The 16,184-nt window shown below is 39.6% G+C and overlaps 1 protein-coding gene across 1 annotated transcript in view; it reads left to right on the top strand.

Moving 5' to 3' along the window:
- Positions 1-865: 865 nt before the first annotated feature.
- The window catches only part of AKAP12 (A-kinase anchoring protein 12), a 119,336-nt gene continuing 104,017 nt past the window's right edge, over positions 866-16,184 (top strand). Inside the window, exons 1-3 of the mRNA XM_020986768.2 lie at positions 866-907; positions 12,040-12,172; positions 12,473-12,732. Of these exons, the coding sequence (XP_020842427.1) occupies positions 866-907; positions 12,040-12,172; positions 12,473-12,732 (435 nt within the window). The remainder of the gene's footprint in view (positions 908-12,039; positions 12,173-12,472; positions 12,733-16,184) is intronic.

The raw sequence follows: 16,184 nt of genomic DNA, 5'->3' as shown, positions 1-16,184 counted from the left end.
TGGAAGCATATGTTGGAGACAGATTGTAAAGGGCTTTAAATATCTCTTAGGGCAATTTGTATTTTATCTTAGAAACAGGTGGGGAAGGAGGGAGAAAAAAAGTATACAGCAGAGAAGAAAAGAAAAATTAGAAGGAAACAGAAAAGCAGGGTAGCTTTGAAAATCATGTAGTATTTATTACATAGTTTTTCAAAAAAGGAAACAGTGTGAAATGGAAATTTATTTTAGATTGAATCTTCTTATGTTGTGCTGTGTACATGGAAATGGTTTTTTTTGTCTTTTTGAATTTAAATTCAAAATGAATAAAAGTTTTTAAAAAATAAAAAATTTTTTTCAATTAAAAAAAGAAACAATAGTGAGCCCTGAAGCTCTTCAGGCAGGGGAATGAAATGATCATATTTTGAAGGGCAAATGATGAGTTCATTTTTGACACAGTGAATTCGAGGTTGATGGCCTAGGTCTAGAAGGCCACATCTAGCAAACAGCTGGCATTCAGAGGAGATGCTGAGGATTTTCACGGAGATGCTATTTGAATCAATGAGAGTGAATAAGATAGTCAAGGAAAAAAGGTATAAAAAATAGAGGATTTAGAACAGGGTCTTGGGGGAAAGCCCATACTTAATTGTGTAGAAGTGAGAGGAGAAATCAGAAAAGGAGACTAAGAAAGAATCATCACATAGGTATCAGAGAACCCTGAGAGAAGAGTGCCACAGAATTTTGGAGATGATGTGTACAAAGAGAGGTGGGAACATCCTTAAGTATTGTATAAAGGTCAAGGAAGACAAAGACTGAGGAGAGGCCTTAATATATGACAAGCTTAATCATCTGGATCACTGGAGACTTTGGAGAGAGCATTTTTAGTATAATGGTAGAGATACAAGCCAGACTGCAGTGGATTGAGAAGTTGGTAAGGAAGGAGGAGCAGTGAGTAAAATTTTTGTAGTGGAGTGTAAGAGAGGCATGAGATAATAGCTTGAAAGGGTAGTAGGGTCAAGAAGAGGTTACTCTATTCATAGTCATATGCAAACAGCCAAAAGAAAGGGAGAGATTGAATATGAGAGAGAATGACCGATGTGGCAAGGTTCCAGAGGATACTAGAAGAGATGGAATTAAGAAAGCCAACTCATTCTTTGAGGTCAGAAGGAAAGATGGGTGACGTTTTGAAGTCTGGGGGAAGGGAGATGAGGTGATAAGAGCAAATAGACTCACATTAAAGCAGACAGTCTTATAATACAATGTAGGATGGAATAAGCATAACACACAGTTCATTTTGGACATCTTCCAAAGGTCTCACCTCTAATGAGTAGTGCTATATTATAGATTCCACCTCCTCCTCCCCCATAACATGATAGGGTACTAAAATTTCAGAAAACTGAATATGATTGCCTAGTCATTATTAGCTGAAATGACAGGGAATTTCCCTTCATTAATACTTATATCAGAAAATCCCACGTTCCTTGTTTATTTCATCATTGTGTTAATGCAAATCATTGGAGCATAAGAGAACTTTGAGTACTAAAGAGGCAATATCAACTTAAATTTATTCTGATAGTGTAGTCCTTTGCTTTGTACTGCCCAGTGTCATCATGATTTATCATTGATTACTAAGAGTACTTGGGTTATTATATTGTTGTTGTTCAGTCATTTCAGTTGTGCCCGACTCTTCGTGACCCTGTTTGGGGTTTTCTTGTCAAAGATACTAGAGTGGTTTGCCATTTCCTTCTCCAGCTCGTTTTACAGATGAGGAAACTGAGGAAAACAGGGTTAAGTGTCTTGCTCAGGGTCACACAGCTAGTGAGTGTCTGAGGCCAGATCTGAACTCAGGTAGAGGAGTCTTCCTGACTCCAGGCCCAAGTCCTATACTCTAATCCACTGTGCCACCTAGCTGCTCCAGGTTATTACTGTGTATAATAGTAATGAATAAGCCTTCTGATTGTTATCTTTGTGTAACTGATATTTACATAAAAAAGGGGTAGTAACAGTAATCTAAACTAGCTCTGGGTGTTTACTCTGCTCCCAAAGGGCGGTGGGCTTTTGTTCACATTTTTATTTACCTTAGCCTAGGTCCATATTACACCTGCTAAATAGCTAAGGTGCCTTTAAAAATATAGATTGATATCTTTTATGTTTATATCACCTTCATTTCTGAATATGACAACCCCCCACTCCCATATGCAGCCAGTCTCTCTTTTAACAAAGAATAAAAAGTGGGAGAAAAAATAGTTCAGCAAAATTTGTCAATGCATTGATCATGTCTGACAGCATATGTAACATTTTTTCACCCATATTTCCTTGCCTTTGAAAAGAAGGGATAGAGATATACCTTCTCAATTTTTTTTCCTTGGGCCAAGCTTAGTTCATTACAATCCTTCCACAGTTTCATTTTTTTTAAATTTTCTCCATTTATATTGAAATAATTGGGTGTATTATTTTCCTGGTTCTCCTTCATTCTCTGTCAATTCATATATGTTTTCCTATGCTTCTCTGAATTCTTCACACTTATTTCTTACTGTACTTCTTAGCCTATTTGGATTACATTCATATAGCAAATTTGTTTCACCATTCCCCAGTCGATGAACACGTACTTTATTTCCAGTGTGTGTGACTTCCTTGCTACCAAGAGGGGGTTATAATGAATAATTGGAAGTATATGAGACCTTTCTTTCTGTTCTTGACCTTTTTGTGGCATATGTCTGTCAGAAGAATCTCAGGGTCAAAGGGCATGAACATTTTATTCAATTATTTAGTATAACTCTAAATTGCTTTCCAGAACAGTTTGATCAATTCATAGTCTCACCAATAGTAAGTTAATATGTCTTGTCTTTCCTTTCAGCCCCATCAGCATTGACTATTTTCATCATTTGTCATTTTTGCAAGGTATCTTTTTTAAAAGGTGCTTTAAATCACTATAAAAATTAATTTTTAGAAAGCTGCCAACACTACTAACCTTGAAACCAGAAGTAAATTGATAGTAGTATCTCCTATAAATGTAGAGACTGTATTTTCCAGCCTAAAAATACAGACATTCATTAGTCATTCAAAGCCACAGTTATGTGCTATATTCCTTACACTTGACAGATGTAGGATTTTAGTAGTGTAAATATCCCTTCTACTAGTGCTAATCCATACTTTTAAATCCTGGGAGTTTCCTTTTTTAAAAAAATATTTTGGTCACCTTAAATAAATTTGTTTCGTGTGATTTTAAGTCCTTTAGACATTGAAACAGGTCAGGAATATAAGCAAAGGCTCAGAATGAGATACAGGCTTTTTAGCTCCAGAATAGAAAGTTTCTCTTTGAAGATGGATAACTTAAAGTCTCCATTCACTCTTGGTCTTCTGTAGCTTGCCAGAATGTTTCCCAGAGAAAAACAAGTTTGCTTCCCTTATGCAGATAATTATTCCAGAAATCTGGAATAAGGCAAATAAGTACACTGATGTATTTGGATTGGAGAGAGGTAGGTAGCATGGTATTTAATGCCACTTTTAGTTTTCTGTGCAATTTAACACAGTGCCTGGGACATAGTAGGTGCTTAATAAATGCTTGGTGATTTGACTCGGCTTCTATCTTTCTTCCTGACTTATCCCTAGGTCCCTCCTTCAGCAAATGCATAAAGCAGAGCAATCTATAAACCGCCCCTTCTCCACCACCCTCTTTCTTTTATAGTGCTATTGGCAGAAAGGCTGGAAATCCTTGGGAATATAAAAATTTCCCAGGATATCAATGAATCTTGGGTAGTTAATCTATTTCTGATGCCTGTCACTCCCAGCAAGAATATTTTTTCAATTCTACCAGTACAAGTAGATAAGGCATAACTATGTCTCTCCTCTAAACTTTTCGTCATCCTTTTACACAGGCTGGTCAAGTATAAGACCTTTTACCTGGATTCTTATAATTGCTCAAGTCAATTCAAGAAATATTTATTGAGAACCTAGCTTGCAAAGGGCAGCTAGATGGCTCAGTGGATAGATCAGCGGGCCTGGAGTTAGGAAGGGACAGCTAGGTGGTGCAATGCATAGAACACTGGGCTTATTACATCTGACCTCAGATACTTACTAGCTGTGTGATTCAAGGTAGATCATTTAACCCAGTTTGTCTCGGTTTCCTCATCTGTAAAATGAGCTGGAGAAAACCCCAAATGGGGTAACAAAGAGTTGGATAGGACTGAAACAACTGAACAAAGCTGTGTAAGTTAACAAGTCTCTTAACCTCTGTTGGCCTTAAGACACAGGAGAAGGAAATGGCAAACTACTCCAGTATCTTTGTCAAGAAAACCCCGTGGACAGTATTGGCAAGCTATGGTCTGTGGGGTCACAAAGAGTCAGACACAACTAGCAACTGTGTGTAAAGCAATATTCCTGGGGATACAAAGACAAATGAAACCATTCTTTTTCTTGGCTTACAGCCTGCTCAAGGGATAGAACACAAATTTAGATATACAGTAGGGAGTAAAGGGTGCGAAGGAAAGCTCAGACAATGAGCTATAATTCCATTTGAGGAGTAAAGAGAGCACCAGTCGCTGAGACAAGGGATTCAGGGAAAACTTGAAGGAGATGGTATTATCTGAGCCAAGGCTTGAAGAAAGAGAAGAGTTCTGAAAGGCTGAACTGAGGAGGGAGTTCTAGGTGTGGAGGCTGGTGTGTGCAAATACCCAGAACTGAGAGATGCCACACTTAGTTCAGTGAACAGATAGTTGTCTGGTTTGACCAGAATATAGGATATATGAAAGGAAGTATGAGAAAGAAAACTGGAGAATTCTATTAGAGATAGTTGACAGGAGAATTTAAATGTCAGACTAAAGGGAAGAGAATTAATGAAAATCATGAAGAGTAAAATCATCATAGCTATACTTTAAGAACATTATTTTGGCATCTCTGTGGAGGATAAATTAGAAATGGAAGAGTTTGGTAGCAGGGAGAACAAGTAGGAAGCTACCGTTATGGTTCACATTGACTCAACATGACTTGGCAACTATCTGAATATGAGGAATAAGGGAGAGGGAGGAAAACAGTAAAGGTTCTTGAATCCATGAAAATAAGCATCTGTTGAAGGAACTACGGATAGTGCTCATGGAGAAGAGAAGGCTATGAGAAGATATGACATCTTTAAGTACTTGAAAGGCTGTCCTGGGGAAAACAGATCAAACTTATTCTGTCTTTGCTCAGAGGTCAGACTTAAGAACAAGGAGTAGAAGATGAAAAGAGGTGATCTAAGCTTGATGAATTCTAACAATCAGAGCTTTCAAAAGTGGAACGGGATATCTTCAGAAGTTTTGGATTCCCCCTCATTGAAGATCTCCACACAAAAATTGAGTGTGTTATAGTTCATATTTTTTTTTCAGGTATATTTGGATTAGATGGCAGAGAGGTCTCTCCAAACTTCGAAATTCTACGATTCTGAAATCTCTCAAAATTCCTGAAGTTTTCATGTTATCTCATGAACCTCAGCTGACCATAGATTTAAAGTGGGAAGTGACGTTAGACCTAGTCCAATCTCTTTCATGTTAAAGATGAGAAAACTAAGACACAGAGAGGTTAAGTGACTTGCCCAAAGTCTCATTGTTAGTACAGAGGCAGGATCCAGAGCTAGGTGCCCTGATACCAAATGTAGAGACCCTTCCACTGACTCACACTTTCTACCTTTATGTGTACTCACCACATAAACTTGCAGTCCTTACAACTCTTAAGGAGCTGCTGGCTTTGGGATTAAGTATGAAGCCAGCTAAAGCAGCCCATGGAAAACTGGTCCACACCTCACTAAGTTGTATTCCAGGAGTGAAGAAAGCAGTCCTTCCCTTTTTACTTTCCTAGGCAGGCTTGGAGTCAATGTTTACACTAACTAATTTGATACGTTTTCACACTTTGAGCTACTCCTTACCACTTCTTTGTTCTCAGATCAATCACTAAATAGGAAGTAATTAAAAGACAGCCTGCAGTAACTTTAATACCCTTTGCCTCCAAAGTCAAACAGTAGTTTTCCAACCACATATGATCTTGGATCGAAGGTATGGTATATGATTTGTCCCACATAATGAGGAGAGGATTTCTTAAGCTATTATACAGGAGGTTTGGTAAATTATGTGATCATTCAAGTATGGGTCAAGTTACAGCCAATGATGCCCACAAGGGACAGATTTAAATTCCACATGGCATCTTTGAGGAAATCTTGTTGTTCGGGTAAGCCTGGTGTTGGGACCCCCAATAGCTTTCCACATCCTTGTAAGGCTAGAAGCATTAATTGGGCAATTTACCATTGTCTTCCCTCACAACTAAAGATATTTAAGACATAGATGGTGAGAACTTGAGAACTTTTATGTGCAAAGTAGAAACCCCTTGATCTTGGATTTCTTATGCCCTATTTTTCCCATCCAAAGAAAAAGTGGCTAATAAAGATTATTCTTTCAGCAAAGGGACTCTTCTCTTACTTCTATACCTGAAAATTCTCCACTTCATCTCCTGGATCTCTCCTCCTTTTCATTGCTAAACTCCTATAAAGAGTCATTTATAATTATTGCTATCTCTATTTCCTCCCCACCCACTCACTTCTCAACCCGTTGCAATCTGGCTTCCAACCTATCACTCTACCGAGACTGCTCTCAAAGGTTACAGATCATCTCTTAACTGCTTAGCCTGATAGTCTGCAAGTTCTCAACCTCCCTGACCTTTCCTCAGCTTTGATTAGATGAAATAATATTTGTAACAAAAGAAATAACAAAATGCTTAACACTGTGCCTGGCACATAGTAGGTACTATACAAATGCATATTGTCTTACCTTTACCTCCCTTTTGATAGTACTATTTGCTCTTTTCTTCCTGGATATCCCTGTCCCCTGACTTCTAAGATACCATTCTGTTCTGGTTCTCTTAATGGCCTCTCTTAGTTTAAAATTTACACAGTCTTAAACATAGGCAGCTAGGTAGCACAGTGGATGGAGTGCAGGGCCTGGAGTCAGAAAAATTCAGCTGTCTGAGTTAAAATCTGGCCTCAGATACTTTCTAGCTGTGTGACCCTGGGCAAGTCACTTAACCCTCTTTGCCTCAGTTTCCTCATCTGTAAAATGAGCTGGAGAAGGAAATGCCAAACCATTCCACTACCTTTGCTAAGAAAACCCCAAATGGTGTCACAAAGATTAGGTCACAACTGAAAACAACAACAAATATGAGTGTCCCTCGTGGCTCTCTCCTGGGCCTTCTTTTCTTGATCTCTATATTCTTCCAATTCCTGATGAGATTCCACTCCCATGGCTTCAGTTATCTTTATGCAGATAATTCCAAATTCTAGATATCCAGACTTATAGTCTCCTTATCTCCAGTCCTGTATCACCAATTGGCTGGAGGACATCTCTACTTGAATATCTCAACAGCACCTAAAAAATCAGCATATCCACAATTAAACTCATCATTTTCCCTCCTCCACCTATTCCTTCTTCAAGCTCCCCCATCCTTGCTGAGAACATAGAATGACCCAACTTCTCAGCTTAAAGGGCCCTCAGAGGAGCTGTGATCCAACATCTTTCTGATCAGTAACCCTCAGAGATCCCTACTACATACAATACACCTCTAACCTTTGCTTGAAAACCTCCAATGAGAGGTAGCCTACCACCTCTGGAGGTAACCCATTTCACTTCTGGATAGCTCTAATTTTTGGAGAGTTTTTCCTGACATTAAGCTTAAATCCATGGATTTGTAATTTCTATCCCCTGTTCCTAGTTTGGTTTCCTGGGGTCAAACAGAAGAAATTTCATTCCCTTTCCAAAAGATAACTCTTCAAATATTGAAGACAGCCATCATGTCTCCCCCTGAGTCTTCTTTTTTCAAGCTAAACATTCCCAGTTCTGATTATTTAAAAATATTTAACCTCCATTAACAGAGTCAGTATGATTCAGTGGAAAGGTTTGGACTTGGACTTAGGAAGACCTGGACTCAACTCCAGCTACTGAAACACACTAGTTATGTGACCTAGGGCTAAAAACTTAACCTCTCAATGCCCAGGCAATCCTTTTAACATTATGTATTTCAGATCAGTTTTTGATCAGCATCAGTGATGAGAGTTTCTATGCTGTGGCAGTTCAGTACCAAGCCTCTACTACCGTCTTCCTCCTCCTATGCCTTGTTGTGGTACAAAGGGCATCTTGAGTTCTGGAAGATTACGTCAGTGGAGACCCAGTTCTGACATCATGTCAAGCTGAGAAAACTTTCAGGTCCATGTCCAGTGAAAGCCTATTTTCCAAGGACTAGTCCAGTAGGGTTCAGAGGAGCTTAACAACAGATAGGTGGCCACCAGGTGATGAATTTTCTTTTGGCCACATTAATTCCTGAAGACTATTCACTAAGGCATGCTCTCTCTAGTCACTTAAACCTCTTAGAGGACCTTCATGACTCCCTTCCAGTGCTACCTACTTGTTAGGAGGTCTTTCCTAGTTGCTAGAACTTTCCAAGTTTCTCTTGTGTCTATTTCCTTTCAAAGTATCTTGTATATACATATAGACATACATACATATACACACATATACACACACATATAATATATATGCTGCTTTTCATATATATATGTACTGTATCGATTTCAAGTGTCATATATACACACATATATGTCAGATATATATATATACTGCTTTTCATATATATATATGTGTGTATGTGTGTGCATATATATATATATATATACATATATACATACATACATATGTCTATCTCCTTTCCAAGTGCTGTGTCTGTGTGTGTATGTGTGTGTACTGCTTTTCAAGTACAAAGACTGCTTTGTTTTTGTCTTTGTATCCACAATGCCTTGCAAGATATCCTGGAAAATAATAGGAGCCTACTACTAATTTCTTGTTGACTTATTGATCTGCATTATTAGAGGAACTACTCACATGCTTAAAATCACAGACCCTTGAAATCTTGAATTATTAATATTTTTATGTGGACATTGATTCTATTGTAACTAACACTACCAACTTGATGATTTCTTTGGATTTAAGGGATGTTTTGGTATGTGCACATGAGGCCCAGTCAATGACAATGACCACTAGATTTTCCTAGTAAATAAGAGTGAAACTTGTATTTCCCAACACCCTCCTTCTCTTAAGAGATACAAGTTTTGCGGGCTATACCAGGAAAGCTTTTATTTTTACGAAATCTCAAACGCTATTTGTGGAAGAGGATGAACCTGATGTAAACTGGCTTTCTGTACCTACTGTAGGAAGGGAATGACGTTAATGTTTATTTGTTCCTTTATTTGCTCCATTTATTTGCTTCCTTGTTTTAAGGAAGATATTGTGAAGATAAGACTATTGCTACTTCTATGGAGGAATAACTTAGAGCATTGCACCAGAAGTTTAAAGTAGTTTTTAGTGCTTTTGTCCCCTTTCAATTATAGTTGCTTATTTGTTTACAAGCAGTAGAAGGTATGACTCTTGAGGCCAGGGACTGTTTTTCATTTTTGACTTCATATTCCCAGCGCCATCCATTGTGCTTTGCACATAGTTAAGTGTTTATTAAATGCTTGTCGAATTTGAATGAAATTGATATAGCTCCTTTTCCTCCAACACTAAACAATTCTGGAAATGTCTTCATTCAAGTGGATTTCAAGAACCCAGCTACTCTCCTGTTTTTTCAAAGAAATAAATTTTGGTGGACTTGGGGTTTAGCATTGCCTCACCTGCTCCATGAAAAGATTGGATATAAATGACCTTGAAGGTTCTTTCTTGCCAGCTCTAAGGTTCCATGATGCTCTACTGGGTTGGGAAGAACTGTGACTTTATAGTGCTTCCAAAGCAAAGGCCAGGAGATCCAAGAGAATGGAAAATCTTTTAGCCAAAGTGGATATAAAATGATTTTTACAGCAATTCTTTAAGAATCTTCAAAGCACTCCACTCATATTTTTCTTAAGCCTATACAAAAGAGAAAAGAACATTCTGGCATGTCAAAATATAAGAGCTTATAGAGAAAACCTCTCTCTACCTTTCCTAGAGCTGTTCACTAATGCCAGCAAATTACTCTGTATTCCAGATTACAAAATAACTGATCTCATCTGAGTACTATTAGTATAAAGACTACTTGAGTTTATAAGCTTATTTAAATTATGATTTTGTTTTGGTAAGTATTCCACTGTTTTATTAGTTTGAAACCTATCTACACATCAGATGCTTATAGAAGGAAATATGGCCCTGGACATTTAAAAGGATCCTCATAGAGGGGCTGGATTGGGTGAATTGTGCTTTGTCAGCTTGTTGTGACAACTTTTTCAAATGTAAATATAACTAAACATGAGGAACTTTGTTAAGAATCTTTGAAAGACTGGATTTGGAAGCTAGGTGGCTCAGCAGTTACAAACCCAAGCCTAGAGTCAAAGATGTTTTCAGTCATTTTGATAGTGTCATAGTCTTTGTGACCCCAGTTAGAGTTTTCTTGGCAAAGATAGTGGAGCAGTTTGCATTTCCTTCTCCAGCTCATTTGACAGATGGGGAAACCGAGGCAAACAGGATTAAGTGACTTGCCCAGGGTCAGATTTGAGTCCTGGACCAGTCAGACATGACTGAACAACAACAAAGACTGGATTTAAATGGCCATTGAATATAATAGGAAAGTTGAGGCAGCAGTTTAGTTGTATACTAAGGTAAAGGAATGACAATATTTAAGTACTGGAATTTAAATATTAGGGTGAAGTATCAGTTACTCTTTTCAATCTTTCTTCCCCTCTCCCCGCAAAATGCTAAGAAATAAATGCAAGTTGAGAAGAGAATTGTTTTAGAATGCTTTTCAATGTAATGCCATTATAGATTTCCAATTAGGATATGTAGAAATGGAATAAACAATGAGTTTACTAATCAAATAGTAATGATTGAAAATCAAAAATCAAAATGAATTGAATACATGGAAATCAACATAAAAAAAAGAAAAAGAAATCTTTCTCAAGGAATACATCCCAAAGGACTTTGCCCGTGTCCACTCCCTGAAAATAAACAAATTCTGATTCTGAAAACATGCTGAAAGTGGAACACTCTATGCACTGATTGAATGATCCGTGTACTTAACTAAATTGTAAAAGGAATGATCTTCAGTATTTCCCTAAGATGCTTGTCACTACGATTAGTTTTGCCTGTAAGAAGCTGGTACTCAAAACACTGCTTTCATAAACGTTGTGGTCTGAGTAGGACTAAATCTGGGTAATCATTAAATTGAAAAAGAAAATAGAAAAGAGTATGCCTCTTTTAAAAAAAAGCAAATTAACCTACACCAGGTGATTCAAGTCATTCATTGAAATACAGAGTTTAGTTGTTGGAACAGGCTCTGGGAAGGTGCTGGTGAGGAAAGGATGGGGGTTTTCTGGTTTTATCTGTCCCACCATCATTTTGTCTGTGTATCAAGCAATACATCAATTACTTTAAACAAGACAATATCATATCTAAGAGTATAATGTAATAGAATATTGGAATTAACTTTGTACCCTGGGCTCAATTGCACATCATTTTATAAAGGGGAGGGGGAATTGGCCACAATTTTTTTTATTTTATTTGGAAGAGAGAAGGGAGATACGTAATTTTCAACATCGCGGCATTAAAATAAAGAGGATGGGCCCATGCCGTCACAGCTACATTTTTCTAATGTGTTCCCCCAAGAAAGGAGAGTGGCCCCATTTAATTTATGAGATTAGATGGCATCACATCCTTTTGGATGGAGGTGAAATGGCACCAGTTGCAAAGCTTAGCCATAGTCTAAATGTATTTCTACTCCATTTGCTACTTCTCCCCTATTAAGCAATTTGATCAGGGTTATGCTTCGAGGGGAGCAGTAAACCTCTTCTCCACCTTCCCCCACCCACCCTAATCAAAGAGAAGGGAAAAACAAATGTTTAGAATAGAAAACAATTTATGAGAGAACGGGAGGCCTTTTGTTTGCTTGTACGCGAGCTGAAGGTCAGGCACCACACAGAAGACCTTTCCTTGAGCTATCAATCATTTAATAAAACCCAGTTAATCCAATTTTGGGTGTGTAGGGGAGTTTTGCCTTCCCCTTTCTTTCTCCCGTTTTCTCCTCCAGCAAGTCTGGGGTGGGTGTTCACGACAAATCCTGGGGGTCCCTGGACGTATAGGAGATGCTCTCGGAGATAACGAGAAGGTTGCTGTGAAAGCAGGGGTTAAAGCTTTCACTGGGGCTATCTCTGCTGGCTGTTGTAATTCCTAATTGCTTGGGGTGGGAGATGCTGCTGCTGCTGCTCCTGCTGCTGCTGCAAGGCGTGTCTGGGGCTGAGCTCATGTGATGAAGAGAGGGAAAAACAAGGGTGGGGGAGGAGGCATAGAGGTGGTGGCTTTTTTTTTTTTAAAGGAGTTTGCAGAGAGCCTGTCTCCTTCATTCGCAGTCCGGGCTCATCTCGAGGAGGAAGCAGGTGAATCCAAGTGGTTTGGAACATCAGTCCCCAAGGACCCTGTCCTCCCTCCTCGCTCCTCAGCCTACTGCCGGGAGTCTCCGTGAGATTGGTGGAAAGCAGATCTGTGCGGTGTGTTGCGGCTGACCCGAGGAGAACCGCAGTGGAGCCATGGGCGCGGGGAGCTCCACAGTGACGGGGCCGCCGGGGTCGCCGCAAGATGCAGCCGAGCCGGGAGCCGCAGGGGCCCCGGTGCTGGCGGAGCAGGAGAACGGCAGCCCCTCTACCGAGACTGCGGCTACAGCTGCAGCAGCTGCACCGGAATCTCCGGGGGACCGCGCCACCGGCGCAGCCCCGCCTCCCCAAAGGTAAAGCGTCTCCCACCCCCACCACACTCCCACGTTCTGCCCCTCCATACACGAGGGCGGTGGGCGCTACCGACTCTGGGAAAAGCGTCAGCTGCAGGGGGCCGGGGGATGAGATCCTTATTATTGTCGCTTGCCTGGGAAAACTTTGTAGACCTTCCAGCAGTCTCCCAGTGAGCTAGAGGGAAAGCCTGGCTGGGTCCTCGCTGCCCTCCCCCCGCCCCCGGAGCTGGACCCCCTTCGGGTAGGGAGCTGGGCTAGGGCGGGTGGCACACGCTTGTCCTGGATTCGCGGGGGCTCGCTGCGGGGGGGGCGCCGTGGCCTCCCCCAGCTGCTGCCACCACCGCCGCTGCCCCCAGCCCCTCGGCACTCATCCTGCCCCGAGTTAGATGCGGTACTTCTTTTTAAACCCCATAGATTAAAGGACCACCGGACATTTAACTCCTGTTCCCCTTCCTCCTCCCCCCACAGGGGAAATAGAGCCATTAGGTGAGACAGACCCTAGGCTAGAAGTTCTCTCTGTGGTTGTGATGGGCGGGGGTTTGAGAGAACTGAGTCCTTCCCACCCTCTTTTCTCCTCCTAGTATTTTTTGAGGGAAGGTCTTCGCCAGGAGCTCTTGCCTGCAGCCCAAGCCCACACTGGTGTTGGTACCCAGTCCTGCGACAGCTGCTCTTTGCTCTGCAGGCACCTCGCCTTCCTTATGCAGAGGATGCTTGCGGTGTAGTTGCTCCTTGCCAAGGAAAATCTATGCAGGCTCGGTTTTCGCAAAGGGGAAGAGCGGTTCTGGAATTGACAAGTTGCCCAAAGTGGGCGGCACCCCACCATTTTCTCTCAGTTCATTGTCTTTGGACCTAGTTGGATAAATAAATAGCGGCTTGGACGTTCTCAAAGAATGTATTTGCAGATTAATATATACGCAGAGTGTATACTTTTGTCTTGGCAAGATAACTTCGGTTGTAGATGCTTTAGCAGTACAATATTTGATTGCGCTGCTCTGCTTCTTCTTGAAAGACAACGTTATTAGCTAATTCTGGCCACTAGGATTTTTTTGTTTGTTTTTTGTTTTTTTAAGGAAGTGAACCTGCAAAAATTTCCTAGTAAGTGTACATATTTTAGCAAGACTATTAACCTGAACCCAGTTTTGAAGAGTGTATAAACTCATTTCTGAATATTCAAACAATTAAAATTTATTCTAATTTAAAGGGAAAAAATGAAGTTTTACTGTCTTGAAATTTCTCCAGACTTCTGTGTGAGAGATTGAGATTCCCCCTCACACACACACATTCAAGGTTTCATTTGGTCTTAAATATGAGAACTAAGTTTTTATTCCCTTAATCTCAACAGATTGAGTTTTTCCTTTAAGCTAGTTATTTGTTTCCTGGTTATTTTGCTATGAGGGTGTTGACATAACTCATTTTACCCTAAGGCCTTAAAGAAATCCTACTTTTCTTACCAGCTGCTGGTATTTGACTTCTGAAGCTGTATTTCAAGTAGCTGACAGGCAATGATAATAAATGGTATATTAAGGCATGAAGAAGTTTTGTTTTTTTAAAAAATAGGTTATAAAGAGGAGTTGGCATTAAGAGAATGGTAATACAGCTGAGGTAGTGATTAAATGGTAAAATGTCCTTATACTTAACATTTTTAAAGCCTATACCCATAACTATAGTTGTTTGAATACAGTTATCACAATAAAAAGGAAATTAGGATTTAAATAACTTAAAATTTGAATAAAAGTATTCAAAACTTATTAATTTTCTGAAACCACTAAGTAGAATTCTGAGGTTGGAGGTGACATATGAATTATATTGTTATTAAATGCTCCTTCTCAAGAATGGCCTACTCTGTCCCTTCTCCCTGCCCCCAAATCTTGAAACAGCTAAACTCTACAGATGATTATATAGTGTGTCCCAAAAGTCTTTTTTTTTTGTGAAGCAGTTGAGGTTGAGTGACTTGCCCAGGGTCACACAGCTAGTAAGTGTCAAGTGTCTGAGGCAGGATTTGAACTCAGGTCCTCCTGATTCCAAGGGGAAAGCTCTATCCACTGCCCCACCTAGCTGTCCCTAAGTCTCAAACATCTTAATGCATGCCAAAGATTTAAGAGCTTAATGGCTTAGGACTGCACTAAGACTTTTGGGACACCCGGTGTATTTTTAAGTGGTTCCTTAAAATGAAAAAACTCATAATTCATGAACTTGGTGGCATATTATTTGGACAGCAGTTCGACAGCCAATATAAACTTATCTATTGACTGATCTATATTTAATATAGATCAATGGGGAAATGTGCCGGGTTTCTTTGTTTTTCATTCTGTTTAGAAGACTAGCCTAAGTGGGGATGCCTGTCAGCTGACCGACATTTTTCGACTGTAGCAGGGGGATGTGAGGTGCTTGTCAGCAGGAGTGTCAGTGATATAGAAGCACCCTTATCAATGCAATCATGGTTTTGAAGTATTGGAGAGGTGCTATGAAGTACTAAACGCTATTTTTAAAAGGAATCCAAGTTGAGTGACTTCAAAGTTCTTAATCTTGAGACCTTTAACACAACAACTAGCATCAGTTGGATCAAAAACTTGCTTGTTCCCTTGAGATATTCTTAAAGTCGGGTCCTTCAGTTTTATCTGGGTGCTAGTTAACCCAGTTTAGGAATTCCCATGGTTCTTTGCTGTTGCTTTTGGCCATTTAATTGCTCATTAGCACCTGTTTTTGGTAAAAGACAGAAGAGATAAAATTCCAATTAGTTGTTATGTTCCATCTTGGCACATTTGTTTAATTTTCTTTGTAGAAGACTGAAACGTTTGACTACCATAAGTTTGGGGTATTTTTCTTGATTATTATCCTTGACATTCATATGTCTCATTTGTGTACACAATAGCCAGTTAATAGCTATTGAAATAGATTAGTTATATCCATTAGTTCGGTTTCAAATCATCCAAGTGATCCAAATAATAAAATAACGTTTATAGATTCAACTTGGCTTGAATTGTATTTTGTCCTGTAATGTGTAGAGAGGTTTAAGGGTGTGGTGGTTCAATCTGAGCTTTTTCCTTGATAATTTTTAATTTAAAAATCTTTATCTCATTATGGTCTTATCCTTTTTGTACTCCATTTGTTCATCCTTGATTTCATCGATACAATTAGACACAAACCATTAGACTGTCAATCACATTTTCCCATTCCTGTGTTTATCCGTGCTGCATAACGAAAGGAACATTGAAACTGGATGTGAGTTGTGGTCATCCATTTATTAGCTCTGTAACCTTGAGCTTCACCTCTAGGCCTCACTTTGGGGCTGTTTCCTGATCTGCAAAATGAAGATATAATATTTGCAATACCTATTTCAACAAGGTTGTTGTATGGAAAGCACCAAAATATAATATTCACAACTGACAAAAATTGTACCATTCTCTCCTTTGTGATTTCTAGTTATTGAAGCAGCTTCGAAATAAAGCCAA

The sequence above is a fragment of the Phascolarctos cinereus genome, unplaced genomic scaffold (genome assembly GCF_003287225.1).
Source record: "Phascolarctos cinereus isolate Bilbo 61053 unplaced genomic scaffold, phaCin_HiC Scaffold_5;HRSCAF=322, whole genome shotgun sequence".
Taxonomy (NCBI): Eukaryota; Metazoa; Chordata; class Mammalia; order Diprotodontia; family Phascolarctidae; genus Phascolarctos; species Phascolarctos cinereus.
The sequence above is the reverse complement of the archived record's forward strand: the minus strand, read 5'-3'. Positions and strand labels throughout refer to the sequence as shown.